At 36.7% G+C, this 17,388-nt stretch overlaps 1 protein-coding gene across 1 annotated transcript; it reads left to right on the top strand.

Moving 5' to 3' along the window:
* The first annotated feature begins 135 nt into the window (after positions 1–135).
* LOC113536885 (ectonucleoside triphosphate diphosphohydrolase 2) lies at positions 136–17,260 on the top strand. Its single transcript, XM_026931031.3, has 9 exons — positions 136–532; positions 6,575–6,692; positions 8,364–8,514; positions 8,654–8,813; positions 9,815–10,042; positions 13,328–13,597; positions 15,035–15,154; positions 16,221–16,355; positions 16,535–17,260. Exons 1-9 carry the CDS (start codon positions 410–412, stop codon positions 16,742–16,744), a joined length of 1,515 nt encoding a protein of 504 aa, XP_026786832.1. The 5' UTR covers positions 136–409; the 3' UTR covers positions 16,745–17,260.
* Positions 17,261–17,388: the final 128 nt, after the last annotated feature.

The raw sequence follows: 17,388 nt of genomic DNA, 5'->3' as shown, positions 1-17,388 counted from the left end.
AGGCTTTGTCTCATGCAGGTGGTATTCACATGTTTACCCATTTTTCTTTCTTCCTGTTCCCAGTCTATTCTGAAAAGCAACATTAAAGGAAAAAAGAAAACAGCTCCTGCACATCCCTATAGTCTTTGATGCCTATTAATGTTTCTTTTTTTGTTTTTTTGTGGTGCATAATTGAGGCAGCTGGAACACTGTGCTTGTGAGGACACTTCTTCTAATCTGCAGCCTTGCATTACAGAGTTATGTCATGCCGCATAAGGGCCATGCCCACTTTTATGGAGAGCACTCAGCAAGGCTTATCACACTCTCACGACACCGGCGCGCGACTCACTGCAACAGGTGAACTAACTCCCGCGTGCAACACACACACTCACACACACACTCTGTCTCAGAGACACACACGGCAGCTATCATGGGGAATCAACAGCAGTCATGTCGCATTATCGTCCCGGTTGCCATCTTATTGCTGGCGACTGTTGGCATTCTTCTGCTCGCCATCAACACCGAGGACGTGAAGGAACCCGCACAGTACATGGTAAATCCCTCTTCTGGACTAACTCTCACTCCTCACTCACCACATTATACCTAGTGCTCACGAATACAAATTTACTAGCACTCATTTAATCCTAAATGGATTTATGTATTAATGTGATATGTTTTTATTTGATAGTAGCCTAATATCAAGCCGAAATGATGACAGCCGCCCAGCCATCCGTGCTCTAGTGATCAATTCATTAATTTTTTTTATGCGCGTATATAGGCACATTTACGGTACATGAACGAGCAGAGTAAAAATAGCACAATTTTTATTATTATTATTATTATCATTATTATTATTATTATTATTATTATTATTATTTAGAATTTTATACATATAACAAAATCCCTCTTTGTTTTAAGTGTAACTTTAACTCCAACATGACTATAATTTGCTGTAATTTAACTGACACATCATTTAAATCTTTATAAAACCTAATAACCGTTATTGATCAAGTTATACATTTACCACAAAGTTACTTTGGAACACATTATGAACAAAATAATATTAAATACTAACTAATATTATAGATGGCCTCTTGTATCTCTTGTATCTCGTTAAGAATTTATGCTGCACTGTAAACATTTGGGAAAAACCAGTATCACTTGCATGGCAATGCACATTTCTTAAGCAGATATCTAAAAAATATATTTTCTGTTATTTGTATCTTCAATGAGTAAAAACACAAGTTTAGAAAGAGCGAATGAAACCTTGATTCTGTCGGCTTATTTTGCTGTTTAATCATAGTACCGTAAGACCTGATATATATGCTCATTTTTGGTGTTTACATCACCGGAGAAACAGCCCAGACGTTGTTTCCTGGTCTCGGTGCTGCTTGTCCAACACTATCGGACTAATGGACTGCGTCCAAAATATCTCACAATACTGTACTAAACTGTACACATACTACAGAGGCATGATATAGGATTTAGTGCAGCAGTAGGCTACATGCGGTTTAGGACGTAGCCTCTGCCCGGAAGTTAACACTTTTGGGGTGTTTGAGTCATTTCCTGTACTCTTCTTGAACCCTACTTATTACTCTTTAAATAGTAGTATATGTCTGTTTGAAGGAAAAGTGTCATTTGCATGCGCGCTAAAGATATGTGAAATGTATTCAAATCATGTCTAATTTATTCAAATTCAGATTCTTCAGAGTGATGTGATGTGATGTGATGTGGTGCCCTCTCTGTTTTATAGCTCAGTTACAGGCTGAATCCCAAATAGCTGAAATAACCCTACACCCTAAGTAGAGCAATAGAGATTCAGTGACTGTTTTGCTTATAAATGGACATCAGACTACTAAATTCAAACTTGAATTGAACAGTCATTTTCAAAGCATGTGCTATTTTGACAGTACTGCTGATTGTACTTTGTGTAGGTTGAGTCATGAGGATATGAGGATTCACTGATGCTTCCCTAGATGTTCAGCTGAAGGATGAACAACACTGGGTTCCAGATTATATATTTATTTAAGTGACTTTCCTACTTCCTTTATTACTGTCATTGTGATTCATCTCACAGTGGAAGCCAGTGCAGAGAAATCTAATCAGGATGTGAACAAAGGGGAGGGAAAGTCTGACAACATTAATGAGGGGGGATGGGGGAAGTCTGACAACATTAATTAAGACTTTAATCCCCTCCAAAGTAATTTAAAAACAAAATCCTGAGTAGGTTCTTAAAGATTACGCCTGCTCAGTAGTTTTAATAGTAAATAATCAAATAGATTTTCCCAATCATGCCAGAAAGACGTTAAATTACACAACAAACACCCCTACAATGGGCCATACCATTTCTTCACTTTCTGATACTTCATTACATATTCATTCAGTGTGAAAGAAAAATATGAGTAACATGTTAGGCAAAATCTTAAAAAAAAATGGCTATCTAGGTTAGACTTTTAGTAATGAAATTAGTTTAATTACAGTTTTAATTTTGTATTCATGTAATTTAGGTTACCTGTGTAGAGTCCTTCCTCAGTATACAGTATGATGCTAGCATTGTGCTAATCCTGTAACTGAAAAAGTAATAATAAAATAATAAAAAATAAAAATAATAATAATACTTCTTTGCTATAATTATTGACTGCAAACTTTACATTAAAAAGGTAAGAAAGTTGAAAGGGTGAGGGTGAAAACACTGAATATGACTTTCTAACACTCAAGATAAAGATCTTTCAAACATGCTGTAAATCCAAAATGGCGTCATGACACAACCAACAGTAATTACCTCATGTTTATCAAATGCTTTGCAAACGGGCTCTGTTGAATAATAATAGTCCGAATTAATATTACATATTTTTTATAATGGAAGGTAATAGTAATAGTATTAAATATTTATTTATAAGGGTGTCAAGGGACAAAAAACGACAACATAAAAAGACAATATAAATTAGAGAATGTGTGTAATACATCTTCAGGCACTGGACATAGGGTCAGTGTAACATTCACTATTGAACAAAATGAGCGTATAATATTTTTAAAAGATTCATATTGTGTTTCCTTCAATTTATGTTTCAGTGGTTGTGCGAATGCGGGAAACTAAACAAATATCAACACCGTGCTGTGTTATTACTGCATTCAATCATGTCTTCATTTGAAAAGAAACAAAAACAAATGCTTGACATTCTGCTTGACTGAGGAGAGGGAATGTGTTGCCTCTGGCACTGGCGTATTTAAAATCACAGTTTCTGCAGCATTGAATGAATGAACTAATGTAAAGTGAGCTACAAAGTGGTAGTCCTACTGCATTTATTACCTTTATAAAAGGACACAGCTTCAGATTAAAGCAGCTCCAATAACAGGGTGAACAGGAGGGAGTGGTGCAAGTTGTTTTGCGACACTTTAATCCATGGTGACATATCTCGTAAATCCTACAGTTTGTTTTGATTTCCTTAACACTTTTAGAAGCGTTTACCTATAGCTATGGATATAGAAATGAACGATCTCAGCCAAACAAACGACTTTCAGCCCCCCAGAAATATGATGGTAGGTCTACTGGCTATGCTAAATTGCCACAAAGTGTGAATGATTGTGTAAATATGTGTGTGCATGGTGCCCTGTGATGGACTGGTGTCCCTTCCAGGGTGTATTCGCACCTCACGCCCAGTTTAGGCTCTGGATTCACCCACCACCCTGTCTATGATAACGCGGTTACTGAAGATGAATGAATGAATGAATTATAAATGTGGCATGTTCACTACTATATCAGCAATTGCTACTTTTTTTGGTGAAATAGGAACATCTGTGAATTACACACATATGGTACTGTGCAAAAGTCTTAGACACCCCATTTTTTTAGTACAAATTTTGTTATAGATTTTTATTTTATTACTTCTACATTATTGATTCAGTACAAAAACATTTTAGATTTCCAAACATTAGTTTTCCAGCACAAAATTAAATGTTACAGAAAAATGTTTGTTTGTCATTAAAGAAAGCAGCATATTAGGTACGAGACCACTTTTCAGACAAAAAAACATAATGAACTCTCTTGGGTTTTACTGTGAAAATAAGCAAGTGTGACAGTCAAAGTCTCCAGAAGAACTGTGGCTGGTTCTGCAAGATGCTCAGTAAAACTTGCAGCTCATTTCCTTATAAAACTCCACAAACTGTACCTGAGACTACTATTTTTTTTTAAAGCGAAGGATCGTCACACCAGATATTGACTTTGTTTCATTTATTACTGTTTACTGCTCTTTATAGTATTGTTTAATGGAGAAACATCTATCATTTAATTATTTTTTAAGGCATCTTTGCTCTACAGCATTTCTTTGCATGAGCCTAAGACTTTTGTACATGTGTCTATATATATATATATATACACATACATACACACACACGCACACACACATATATGTATATACAGTCAGGTCCAGAAGTATTTGGACAATGACAGAGTTTTTGTGATTTTGCGTTTATACACCACCACAATGGATTTCAGATTTATTTTAAGAGGTTCCACAAAAATATGGCATTTACCATTTAGGAATTACAGCCATTTTCAACAAAGTACCTCCATTTTCAGGGGCTCAAAGGTATTTGGACAAAGTTTACATAATTATAAATATAACCATAATTTTAATACTTGGATGAAAATCCTTTGCAGTCAATGACTGCCTGAAGTCTGGAGCCCATGTTCTCAAAACTCAAATTCTGAGTTTCCTCCCTAGAGATGCTTTGCCAGGCCTTCACTGCAGCCACCTTCAGTTGCTGCTTGTTTGTGGGTCTTTCTGCCTTCAGTCTTGTCTTCAGTAAGTGAAAAGCATGCTCTATTGGGTTGAGATCAGGTGACTGCCATTGGAATATTCCATTTCTTTGCCTTCAGAAAGTCTTGAGTTGCTTTCGCAGTATGTTTCGGGTCATTATCCACCTGCACTGTGAAGCGGCATCCTATCGGTTTTATAGCATTTGGCTGAATGTGAGCAGAGAGTATAGCCCTACACACCTCAGAATTCATCTTGCTACTTCTGTTAGCAGTCACATCATCAATAAACACCAGTGAGCCTGTTCCATTGGCAGCCATACATGCCCATGCCTCCACCTAACACTGCCTCCACCATGTTTGATACATGATGTGGTATACTTTGGATCATGAGCTGTTCCTTTCTTTTGCCATACTTTTCTCTTCCCATCATTCTGGTACAAGTTAATCTTGGTTTCCTCAGTCCAAAGAATCTTATTCTAGAACATGGGAGGCTTTTTTAGATGTTTTCTGGCAAACTGTAATCTGGCTTTCCTGTTGAATGTTACCAGTGGTTTGCACCTTGTTGTAAACCCTCTGTATTTACATTCATGAAGGCATATCTTGATTGTAGATTTTGACAATGATACGCCTACCTTCTCCAGAGAAGTCTTGACTTCTGTTGATGTTGTGAAGGGGTTTTTCTTCACCAAGGAAAGGATTCTGCGATCATCCACTTTAGTTGTCTTCTGTGGTCTTCCAGGGATTTCGATGCTGTTGAGCTCTGCAGTGCTTTCTTTCTTTTTAAGAATGTACCCAACTGTTGATTTGGCCACACCTAAGGTTTTTGCTATCTCTTTTATAGATTTATGTTGTTTTTTCAGCCTAATGATGGCCACCTTCACTTGCATTGAGATCTCCTTGGACTTCATATTGGTAGCTCCAGTTGAACAGCTGCCAAATGCCAACTCAATACCTGATATCAACTCCAGACCTTTTGTCTGCTTCATTTGTCTTGAAGTAACGAGGGAATGGATCGCACCTGGTTAATTAACTTCTTGTCAGTCAATTGTCCAAATACCTTTGAGTACTTTGCTTAAAATGGCTGTAATTCCTAAATGGTAAATGCCATATTTTTGTTGAACCTCTTTAAAATAAATCTGAAAGTCTACACTTCGATCACATCTTGATTGTTTTATTTCAAATCCATTGTGGTGGTGTATAAAGGCAAAATCACAAAAACTCTGACATTGTCCAAATACTTCCTGACCTGACTGTGTAACATATATATAATTATGAATCTTTTAGCTGTTCGGTCAGTGATTTCTTTTTCACTTTATTCCTAACAAAATGCCCCACATTTTGATTTATGAGGGCTGAGGTTTGGTAAAAAGAATAAAGCTCTTGTCTTCGCTGTGCTCAGTTTTCTATGGTTAATGCACCTGAGCAAGTGAACACAGGAACTTGGTGAATACACAGCAGCCAGAGCGAAGCCATACGCAAACTCAGCTGAAGGGTGGAGTGCAGGTCTGAAGTGGGAACGCTGCCCTAGTTGCATGTATTGTCTTGTACACCTAATCTTGCCACAGCAAGGAGAAAAAGCCCCTATGCTTCAGCCCTTGAGGCAAATGTGTTTTCCCCAAAACAAAAGACCTTGTTCTGTTGTCCATTAAATGCCTGTCTGAAATGTTTGAGTGTGTAAAACTGTCCAGATTGGCTTTCTCACAGTAAAAGTGTTGTATCGCCACAAACCAGAAGCCCTGCACTGTTTTGTCATGCAGTAAATCTTCATAATGATGGGGCTAATTATCCTTAGGTGTTTGACTGATCTCTTATTGAGACCTTGCATGTGTTTTGCAGTATGGTATCGTCCTGGATGCTGGATCCTCCCATACAGCTATGTTTATCTACAAATGGCCTGCAGACAAACAGAACGATACTGGCATCGTCAGCCAGCATAGCGAGTGCCATGTGAAAGGTAAGTGAATGCAAGAGTGTGCGTGTGCATGTGCGGGCGTGCATAGATGTGTCAGGGAGACAGAAACACAATAATTCTTATTTATCAAAGTTTTACGCACACAGAATGAGATCTGAATGAATTCCTGGAATTGTCATATGACATCAAATAAGCTGTGATTTGAGCACAATTGTTGAATCAGCTTCAGCGGAAATTTATGAGGATGAGCTAGCGTGCCAATAAAAAGAAAGCATTCAACAGGATATCAGATTGAGACAGTATGAAAAAAATTACAGTTCGGGTTAAGCTGAGTTAGAGATGTTTTTGTCTGATGTTACTGCAAATAAAGACAGTTATGGGAGTGCACACTTTTATTTCTTTAAAAATAAAGCTGTTATGGCTACAATCAGGTAGAAGACTGAACCAACCTCATCTCAGAGACCCTGTAACCTCAAAGAACCTGTCTCTTAGTATATATGAAAGGACCTACTCATTATATATATTATTATAATGGCAATAACATATGTTGAAATTGGAAAAATGACACAAAATGGGTACAAAAGTACCTACAAATGAGTGGACAATCTACTACTCTAGATGTAGCTGACTAGCAAGCTAGTGGCTAAATAAGTGAGAAAATGAGACCATTAAGCTTGAGTGTTAACAGTTTACAAATGCAGTATCCCATGTCATGGCAAGCGTTCATGTCTTCATGCTCATTTGGGTTTCTTAAGTTGCAGGACTGTATTGTTTTGAAAATTTGAATCTGAATTTGAAGAATCTGAAATTGGATTGTGCCACCAAAAATTGCATTTGAATTTTCTACACCTGATTATTATTACAATTAATATAATGATAACTGAATCTGGAACCTTGCACACAAATTCCAGCCATGGAATACAACTTTAACTGGATCGAATTCAACTTCACATATTAGTCTAATTCAACTACAAAAGTTCACTTCACTTCACAATTCAAATAAAAGCATAAAATTCAAATTTTATTTGAAAAATTCATTTTAAATTCAGATTGTAGTGGCACATTTCTCACTCCATACTAAAAAGTTTAGGCTGTAATGATACAAAAATAAAGGTTCTGCAATGTTCTGAAACCATGTGAGGAATTAATGGTTTGTTTCTCAGTGTACCTGCAGTTAGACAGAAACTAACATTAAGGAAACATTGCAGCGATGTTGTTGGTACTTTGATGAACAATTCTTGACTAAATCAAAGTTTCCTAGATAATAACATTAAAAAAAACTCTTATTTGGATACCTAATTTAAAAACCTCACTACTAATATGTGTAGTTAACTATTTATAATTATTCTCTACTTATAGCAACACTATTGCTAAACACTGGTTAGAATCCAAACAGATGTTCATTCATAAGCTTCCTCATTGAGCTCAGGTCATGTTCATGGGTCAGAATATCTAATACATATTTGCAAAACGACAACACTTTCAGTTCAGGTTCCCCATCACACAAGTTCACAGAGGTGGTACAACTACATGACAAATGTCACAGAACGGTATTATGATTATTGTTGCTAAGGGATGGTCTGAGGAAGCATCTGGCATACCAAAACCAGCCTCTGTTCCCTTTATCAGTGCATTCTCTCTTCTTTAGAAGGGGAAGTTCTCAATTTAAGAGATGAAATCTAAATGAAGCAAGTTGTGGTTTTTTGTTTATAGGAGGAGGAATATCGAGCTATGCCAGTCAGAGAGGAGGAGCTGCTCGTAGCCTGGAGGTGTGCATGGAGCAGGCTATGCAGGACATTCCAAAGGCAAGGCATCAGGCCACACCTTTGTATCTTGGAGCCACAGCTGGCATGAGATTACTGAAGTGAGTCACACATTCCAAGGACCTCATCAGGGCTTTTCCAGTGAATAATTGCATAATACTCCTGAGATCATGTTATCAGTTACATGGTATTACAAGAAATTAGTCAAAGATGAATGATTGTGTCTGTGGTACTCTACAGCATTTCTCATCCCAAAGAGTCAGGTGAGATTTTGAAGGAAGTAGAAGAAAAGCTGAAGAGCTATCCATTTCGCTTCAAAGGGGCTACCATACTGACAGGGCAAGAGGAAGGTGCATATGGCTGGGTCACTGTCAACTACCTGTTAGAGAACTTTATCAAGGTAATACTACTAATAATAATAATAATAATCGTCGTCGTCATCATCGTCGCCATCATCATCGCCATCATCATCGTCATTGTCATCACATCATCTTTATTTCTATGACTTTATTTTTAACGCTTCTTACATGAATTCTCATGTATGCTCAAAGTGCTTCTCAAAGAAATAAAAAAACAATTAAAGAGATAATAATAAGAATCAAATATGGACTTAATATGAGCAGCAATAATAATAACAGATAATAAAAGAAACATTATAAAACAAGATTAAGAGTAAATAAAAAGAGTTTGAAAGAGAAAAAAAAATAAAACTGAAGAAATATTGAACGAATAATTTAGGCATTATTACACTGTATTTTTAAATAAATATCATTTTAATTACATTCTTAACGGGACCTGTTATCCATTGCTCCTGATTTGTTATATACATAGCTGTAACATAAAGCAGTGCCTGTATCTGTGTCTGTTTAATGCTCCAAACATTTGTATCTGTATCTGTATTCGGATTTAAGTGTGTGTGGCCTAAACTGGAAGTTTTTTCAGTAATTAATTAATTAATTAATAACTCTACTACTATGCAATGGACACAATGGAAACCACTGAAAAAACAGAAGTAGAAACCCTAGCACTGTGATTTGTGATTTCTGGCTCTGACGGTTCCTAAACCTCAGCAACCTCAACCACTCGAGTATCTGATCTCAGCTGGTTATTATTTCTGTTTGCACATGCCCGTGATGCTCCTGCTCTTGTGACTTTTTTGTGTCTCCCAGGATCCCAGTTAAAAATGCACATCTCTGTGAACATTTCTGGCCAAAAAAAAAAAGAATAATGCTCCTCCTGTTTGTATTTGTATCTGTTTAGAACACAGTAGCTGTATTCATATTCATATTCATATTCCCTAATACTGTTATAATAATATTTTGGGAATATTCTCAAAATCCTTGTATTAATTTATTGTCTGCTCTCTTTCTCTGATGCTCCCTGCCCTCTTTCTCTCATCAGTACGGGTTTGTAGGCCACTGGCTGTCCCCTGGCAAAGAGACGGTCGGTGCGCTAGATTTCGGTGGTGCCTCTACTCAGATTACCTTCGAAACCAAGGACAATGTGGAGGACAAGAACAACCTGATGAAGCTGCAGCTGTACGGCAGAAACTACAGCATCTACACTCAAAGCTTCCTGTGCTACGGCAAGGACCAGATGTTACGCAAACTGCTGGCTCACCTGGTTAAGGTAAACACTGGCTCTGCCACAGCAGTCGATGGCACCCCGTAACCAAAATAAATCAGCAGTACATAATAGGTATCTGAGCTCACTGGAAATATCCTTAATGTTGAAGGCTGCAGGACACATTATGAATTTCTAACAAGCTAGGATATGTGAAGGAAATAGTTTTATTGTACTGTACTTGTATATGTGATAATAAGTCTTTTTTTATTGTCTGCTTATTGATGCGCTACATTAAATAACACAGAACGTCCCCCATGTCACAGTAAATTATTAGTTACTATAGAACACCTCAAAAATTCATCAGTGATGCTGTAAATATAGCTAAATTGTGGTATAGTAAAAGTGCAGAGTTTATGCAGATATATGAGTTGCATATACTCATATACCTAAAATGGCAGAAATAGCTGCAAGTGAAGGGTAAATAATGAGTGGTTATTTTATTAAGTAAATATCTGTAAAGCAGGACATGCCTGGCCCCCATTTGGTTATCCTGGTCAAAGGTAATTTATGAACTTCATGGGTATAAAAAAAAAAAAAAAAGCTTTCAGCTCGTACGTTCTGGAAGATTCTACCATCTGATTTCCATCAGTCCCTGATGCCATTCCACCTGCACTTGCCTCAGATCCAGTAGTCTTGTAGGGTTTTTTTTCCACATTTAGATTATTGCATAAATCTTCCATTGTATTGCATAATAAAATTGCATAATAAAACAGATTTCTTCCTCAAGCACTCAGTCATTGTTTTAAGAAATAGTGCTTTAAAGGAATGTGCAAAGAAAGTCAAGTGTAAAAGTCTCAGAGACTGGTTTGCACAGTATATATGCTTAAAAAATAAATAAAAGTCTCAGGGACTGGTTTGCACAGTATATATGCTTAAAAAATAAATAGAAGTCTCAGAGACTGGTTTGCACAGTATATATGCTTAAAAAATAAATAAAAGTCTCAGGGACTGGTTTGCACAGGATACATGCTTAAAAAATAAATAAAAGTCTCAGAGACTGGTTTGCACAGTATATATGCTTAAAAAATAAATAAAAGCCTCTGAGCCCCTGGTTTTGTCACATTTTAGTGAAAAGCTTCATGTTATTTTTATACAGAGCTACATGTATTAGTAGTCAAAAACACACTGAGAGGGAAATGACCTTTCCAACATTTTAACTAGAGTTCATTGTCAGGTGTTTAAAAAATAAACTCACTACACGTATCTAACCCATACATATATTTCTGCCATTTCTTTTAAGTTAGCAGAAGGTTTTTGCTTTACGGGGACATTAACTGTTGTGCTGTTGTATACACTGTGTAGACAGTGTGTTACGTGACATTGCACCATGGCCGGAGAAGTGGCGGTTTGTGGTTTTCTTGTCACACCTCAAGTGTTTTGCAGCAGTCTCACACAGTCTGTCTTGTGCCATTGTTTTTTTGTTCTTTTTTGCTAATCATAAGCAAATACATTACATTACTTTCTATTGCCAAAAAGAACTGCATTTGAAACGATACAGTCTACAAGTGAAACTTGTTTATCAGTGGAGATATGATTATCTCTGTGTTTTTCACTTAAACATTTCACCCTAAAACATCAGACACAGTAACCACAGTTCCAGAGAAAAATACAGATTATACTGATTTACTAGCTGTACTCTTTCTGTTTGTCTCATGTTGTAAGAATGCAAATTTATATTCTTTTTTTTCAAAAAACTGCAGTTTTTTTTTTTTTTTTTTGCAACGTCTCCAAACTTCCATACGCACCCGCATAGAAAAAGCTCCCACCAAAAAAAATCTAACATGGGGGCTGCATGACAGGACTGCCCTAAAAAAGCAAACCACAGTGACCACACTAACACTGAAACTGAAATAAAAGGCTTCGTAAGTGTTCAATATGTTGCATACAATTTTTTATGCTATATCTTACCAGACATCAGAGCAAGTTTGAAACCAGTTAATTTGTCACAAGGTAAAACAGATGTGCTCATATTTACAGGTTTAACCCCATTTCAACTGAAATAGTAGTCACAGCATTTTGGTTTAGTAGGGAAGAGTAAGGAAGTGTCTGACAGTTCTTCATACAGTTATGAGAAACACTTTTAACCCTTTCTTGCAGTACACTGACGTTCCATTCCGCCGGTGGAATGGAAATCGACTTCTCGGACATTTTCAATCAGTATAAACAAACGAATTATTTGATCACCATTATAATTATATTATCAGTCTATTATAAGATTAGTCAGGACACTGTTGGGTTTTGGTGTGTAGAGTATCATGAGTCTGTGTTTAGCTGCTGGTGAGCAGAATGATGGGAAATGGGAGAGGCGTGAGCCCTCTGCTGGGCAAACAATTCACACCTCTCCACAATAACTTTGGTACAGAGATAAAACGGACAGGACAACTGAAGCTTTTTTGATAGTAAAACACCATATACAACCACCATAATAAAATATAATATTTTTATAAATTATATAAAAATATAATTTACAATAAATTATAATATTTAAACCTAGTAGCCCAGGTAAAAAAAGAAATACTTATGAAAAGCTGCAAATTTTTAAAGCTCTGAGTGTCTACTTTCATGTGAATTTCAAATAAATTCAATGCTGAACACAGGCACCTCCAAAACAGGTGGAAATTCCAATTTTTTGGTCTCTGGTAAAAGAGTTAAACTCCAAACATCCTGTTTTTCTCAAGTATTTTGTGTGCTAGGAAATACACTTACCGTCCACTTTATTAGGAACACCTGTACATCTGCACTTTCATGCGGTTATCCAGTCAGCCTGTTATTTGGCAGCAGCACAATTCAAAAATCATGCAGATACAGGTCAGGATGTGAATCACATAACACATAACTTTGACAGAAACTGGACAAAACTGGAAAACTGTCACCTGGTCTTTTTTCAGTCTTTAACTGTGCTAGTTTGGTGAGCTTGTTCCCACTGTAACCTCAGATTCCTGTTCTTGGCTGACAGGAGTATAACCTGATGTAGTTGTCTGCTGTTGTAGCACATCTGCCTCAAGGTTGGCCATGTTGTGTGTTCTGAGGTGCTTTTCTGCTCATCACGGTTGTAACGAGTGGTTATTTGATTTACTGTAGACTTCCTGACTTCTTTCATCGACAATGCGTTCCCGCTCATCATTGGATGTTTTTAATGTTTCACACCATTCTGTGCAAACTCTAGACACTGCTGTGTGTTAAAATCCCAGGAGATCATCTGATTCTGAAATACTCAGACCACTGTATAAGATTAGTTGTGCTCTCTCTCTCTCTCTCGTTCTCTCTCTCTCGCTCTCTCTCTCTCAGTCTCAGGGCACAGATGGACTCATAACCCACCCTTGCTATCCAGCAGGTCACAATGTGTCTAAGACACTGGACATATTGTTTGATTCTCCCTGCACAGCAACCAGCAAACCCACTCCGTTTAAGGGTGAGAAGCAGCTTAATATTGTAGGCTCGGGGAACTACCAGCAGTGCATGGGGAACATGTCCCAGATCTTCTCTTTCCAGCCCTGTTCCTACTCCAAGTGCTCCTTCAATGGCATCTTCCAGCCCAATGTTACTGGCAAATTTATGGTAGGTCTACATTTATTTTTATTTGGATTCATTTGACAGATGCTTTTAGCATACATAACTAGTTCACGCATACAAACGGGAACAAATGTGGTTCAGTAAAAAGACCCAGATGGCGTATTATATTTGTTGAACAAATGAAGTGTGGAGCAGTGGACACTTTGTGTACTAACGTGTCCCATCATGAACCACAGAAAAAAACGCGATAGGTCTTGTAACAGATAGTGAACAAAGCCAACATGGCTACTGATGACAGCTTTAGAGAGTTTGTTTCTGATGCGGTTTCTGTAGCCGTCTCCAAACTGTAACTGTAAATGAACTATACATTAAAAAAGTCATGCAGCAGACTAGGTAACACTGAGTGGCATTAAATGCAGTCCAGCACTATTGCTTATGTCAAATTAATGTTTATCATAAAATTGAAGCAAACCTTCCACATCAAGAAATACAGACTATATGATATAGTGTGTTTAAGTATAAAGCAAATCTCTCATGTGGAAACCCTTGTAAAAGAATACTCTATGTGCCAGTTGTTTAAATTAGTAAGTAAGTAAGTAAGCTTTATTTATGAAGCACATTTATAAAAACCTAAGTGCTGCACATTTATTAAAATGGTACATGAAATAAAGTAGTATAAAAATAAAAAATTTAAATAAAATAAAACTATAAATCACTCAGACAAACAAGTAGCAACACACAACAAAACATGTCAGACTATCACCTATTCATCTTGATCACACGGCGGCACAGGGTGTAATATGGCATTTGATGCTAAACCACAATGGCAAGTATGTGACTTAGTTGGTACAATGACACCTGAGAGTTTTTTTCCCATAGTTTCACATCACACGGTTGAGTGCAATAGTTTTTTACACCCTTACATTGTAACAACAACACAGACATTTAATGCTGGTCGGGTTTTGCAGATGTTCCTTCCTTATCAGGAGCAGAGATGTCTAAAATTATATATTAATATATTAATAATGAAACAAACAAAATGCTGTTTCTTCCTTTTAAGGGCTTTTTCTTAGGTCTTGTGCTCTTGGTTTTAGATTTTTGTGAATCCTTTTTTCTTTTATCTTTTTTTTGTTCACTTATTCTTGTTTGGATCATGACCCTAAACGCTACAATATCTCCAGCCCTGTGAAGAGTTAATATTATTCTTGCTTAAACTGCTTGAGAGCCTGATCCTGTTTGAACTAACAGAATAAACTTATGTGCACAGTGTCAAAGCATATTCAAATAAATTAACTAGAGCAGGCTGACAAGGATGAAAACGTTAGAGCTTACTACTAAAAAAACTATTTTTAGTAATACTTAGGCTAGTAAGGAAACACTATTAAACGCATGGAATTCTGTTTTGAGATAATCTGTAAAACAGAGGTCTTTTTTTTCACCCAGAAAATATATATATATATCTTTTTTCACTCCCTGTTGCAGGCATTTTCAGCTTTCTACTACACTTACTACTTCCTACAGCAGGCCACAGGCATCACAGTCACTTCCCCCAAGCTCCTAGAAGAGGCCGCTATCACCGTCTGCAACATGACCTTCCAGGAGGTTTGATCCTGCTGTGCTAATTCAGTCCCCTGCTATTCTGAGCTGTACATGCCATGGCATACATGCCATTTCTCAGACTGGTGAAAGAATGCGAGCGGAAGTTTAACCTACACTAAATATATATTATATAAGATACAGTATGTGCACTTATATATACTGAATTCATCATCATTATATACTGAATTCAGCATCAGCCTGTACATTTGGTATATAAGTACTTTAATGATGAAGTGCAGTGCAGTTGCACTTGCATCGTAGTATTAATATTGTCATTCTAGTAAACATAGTACGAGTACGACGTGATATTTACATGTCTAACCAAACAGAAAAATATGCAAATGTCATGCACGTATGCAAATGTTTTTCTTTTGTTGAATGTAGGTCAAATTTTAAATGGATTAGTTGCTTTTGGTATATAAGGAATGTGTCTTAAAGGGCATAAATGTGACTTTTAATAAATGTGTCTTTTAATATTGGAAATGCATTCACACACTTCCTGAGCTCAGAACAAAATTGACCAGATAGCACTGATGCAACATTATAGATGCTTCTGTTTGAGGTTCTTGTCTATAAAGTCTATGATTTCATTTATCAACATGCAAAAAAACTAATTTTTTATTCATTGCATGCAGAGCTAAGGAATTAAAATGCATTCAAAACTTTAAAATATATTTCATTCCTTATTCCTTATACACCAAAACCAATGAATCCATTCAGAATGTGACCTACTGTACATTCAATAAAAACATTTGCCTTCTTTGCATAATATTTGCATATGTTTTTTTTCTGTATGGTTAGTAAAACAACGTCAAGTTCTTTGCAGACTCAGTCTGTTTGCTTTTGAGATAAATGGCAAAAAAAGCATTTCACTCTACAGTACCTTATACAATTACAAACACATTGCTATCTTCAGATGCTGAGCAAAATATCTTATAACATCATTCTTGTGTTTACTTTTTACCTACAGTATGTACTACTCTGCTGCTTAGGCATGCATTGGTGTTACATTTACATTTAATTTATGCTTTTCTTTATTCATGCACTGTACTGTCTTTCGGTATTAAAGATGGTGAAGAAGGTTCCAGATCAGTCCAACCGACTGCAGGACTACTGTGCAACCACAGTCTTCATCCAGGTGCTTCTTCTGAAAGGCTACGGGTTTGATCTGAACTCTTTCTCCCACATCTCCTTCCAGAAGAAAGTAAGCTCTGAGCACAGTGTACAGCACACATGACTGAGTGAAGTTTTGTGAAATTGCAACACAAATTGAAACAGCAGAGCGTCTATCAATCTGCCAAAATATAATGATGAACTGATATGATCGTCTGTTGTGGATTGGTTTCTACTCTTACTGTATCTCATTGGTCGCTGTGTTTCTAGGCAGGGGACACCTCGATTGGTTGGGCTCTTGGTTACATCCTGAACCTCAGCAGCCTCGTGCCATCTGAGAGTGTGTCCCTGAGAAAGGCTCTCTGTCCAGGAGCCTGGAGCATGCTCATCTTCCTCTTCACTTTCCTGCTCATCCTAGCAGTCGTGTTTCTGCTGGTGTCCATGTGCTGCAAGAAGAAAGGAAATGACAACGTACTATAACTATGACCGTTTACAATGTTTTTATGTTTTTATGCACTGATTGAACAAAGTGGCAAAGGGCTGTTTATGACCCCTGATGTGAAATCATGATTTTAGTAGGTCAGACAAGGTGAACAAAAATATATACACTGGTAGTATATTAGATTAGAAAATGAATTAGAAGTAATCAGTATCAGTTTCAGCTGTAGGACAAAAAAACAATACTAAGGGGATCTTTTTTTTTTTTTTTTTTTTTTTTAAATAAAACCAAATAGATTTAGGATTTTTTTATTGTTTGTTTCTAATAAATGCATTCAGGGTTATTTTCAGTAACAGTTTAAGTAGGTTATGTAGCACCTTTGATAAAGATTTGGTTTAAAGGATTGTTTTAAATGAAATGTTATGATGCTAGAATATTTTTATAATGTGTGCAGATTCGTGAACTCAGGAATGATGCATTTTATACACTATGATTATGAAGAAAAGTTTTGAATCTGGAATCCTTGGCTCTGTGTGATGAATAAAAACTGTTTTCTACGTGTGTGTCTTTTCTCCTACACTTTAATGATTTGCTTAACAAATGTCCAAATGACAAAAAAATTGTTAATAAATGAATTTACATAGAGTGGGCACTATTTCATGTAGGAACCTTTCTCAAACGGAAC

The sequence above is a fragment of the Pangasianodon hypophthalmus genome, chromosome 24 (assembly GCF_027358585.1).
Source record: "Pangasianodon hypophthalmus isolate fPanHyp1 chromosome 24, fPanHyp1.pri, whole genome shotgun sequence".
Classification (NCBI taxonomy): Eukaryota; Metazoa; Chordata; class Actinopteri; order Siluriformes; family Pangasiidae; genus Pangasianodon; species Pangasianodon hypophthalmus.
This window is presented reverse-complemented; position numbering and strand designations above follow the sequence as displayed.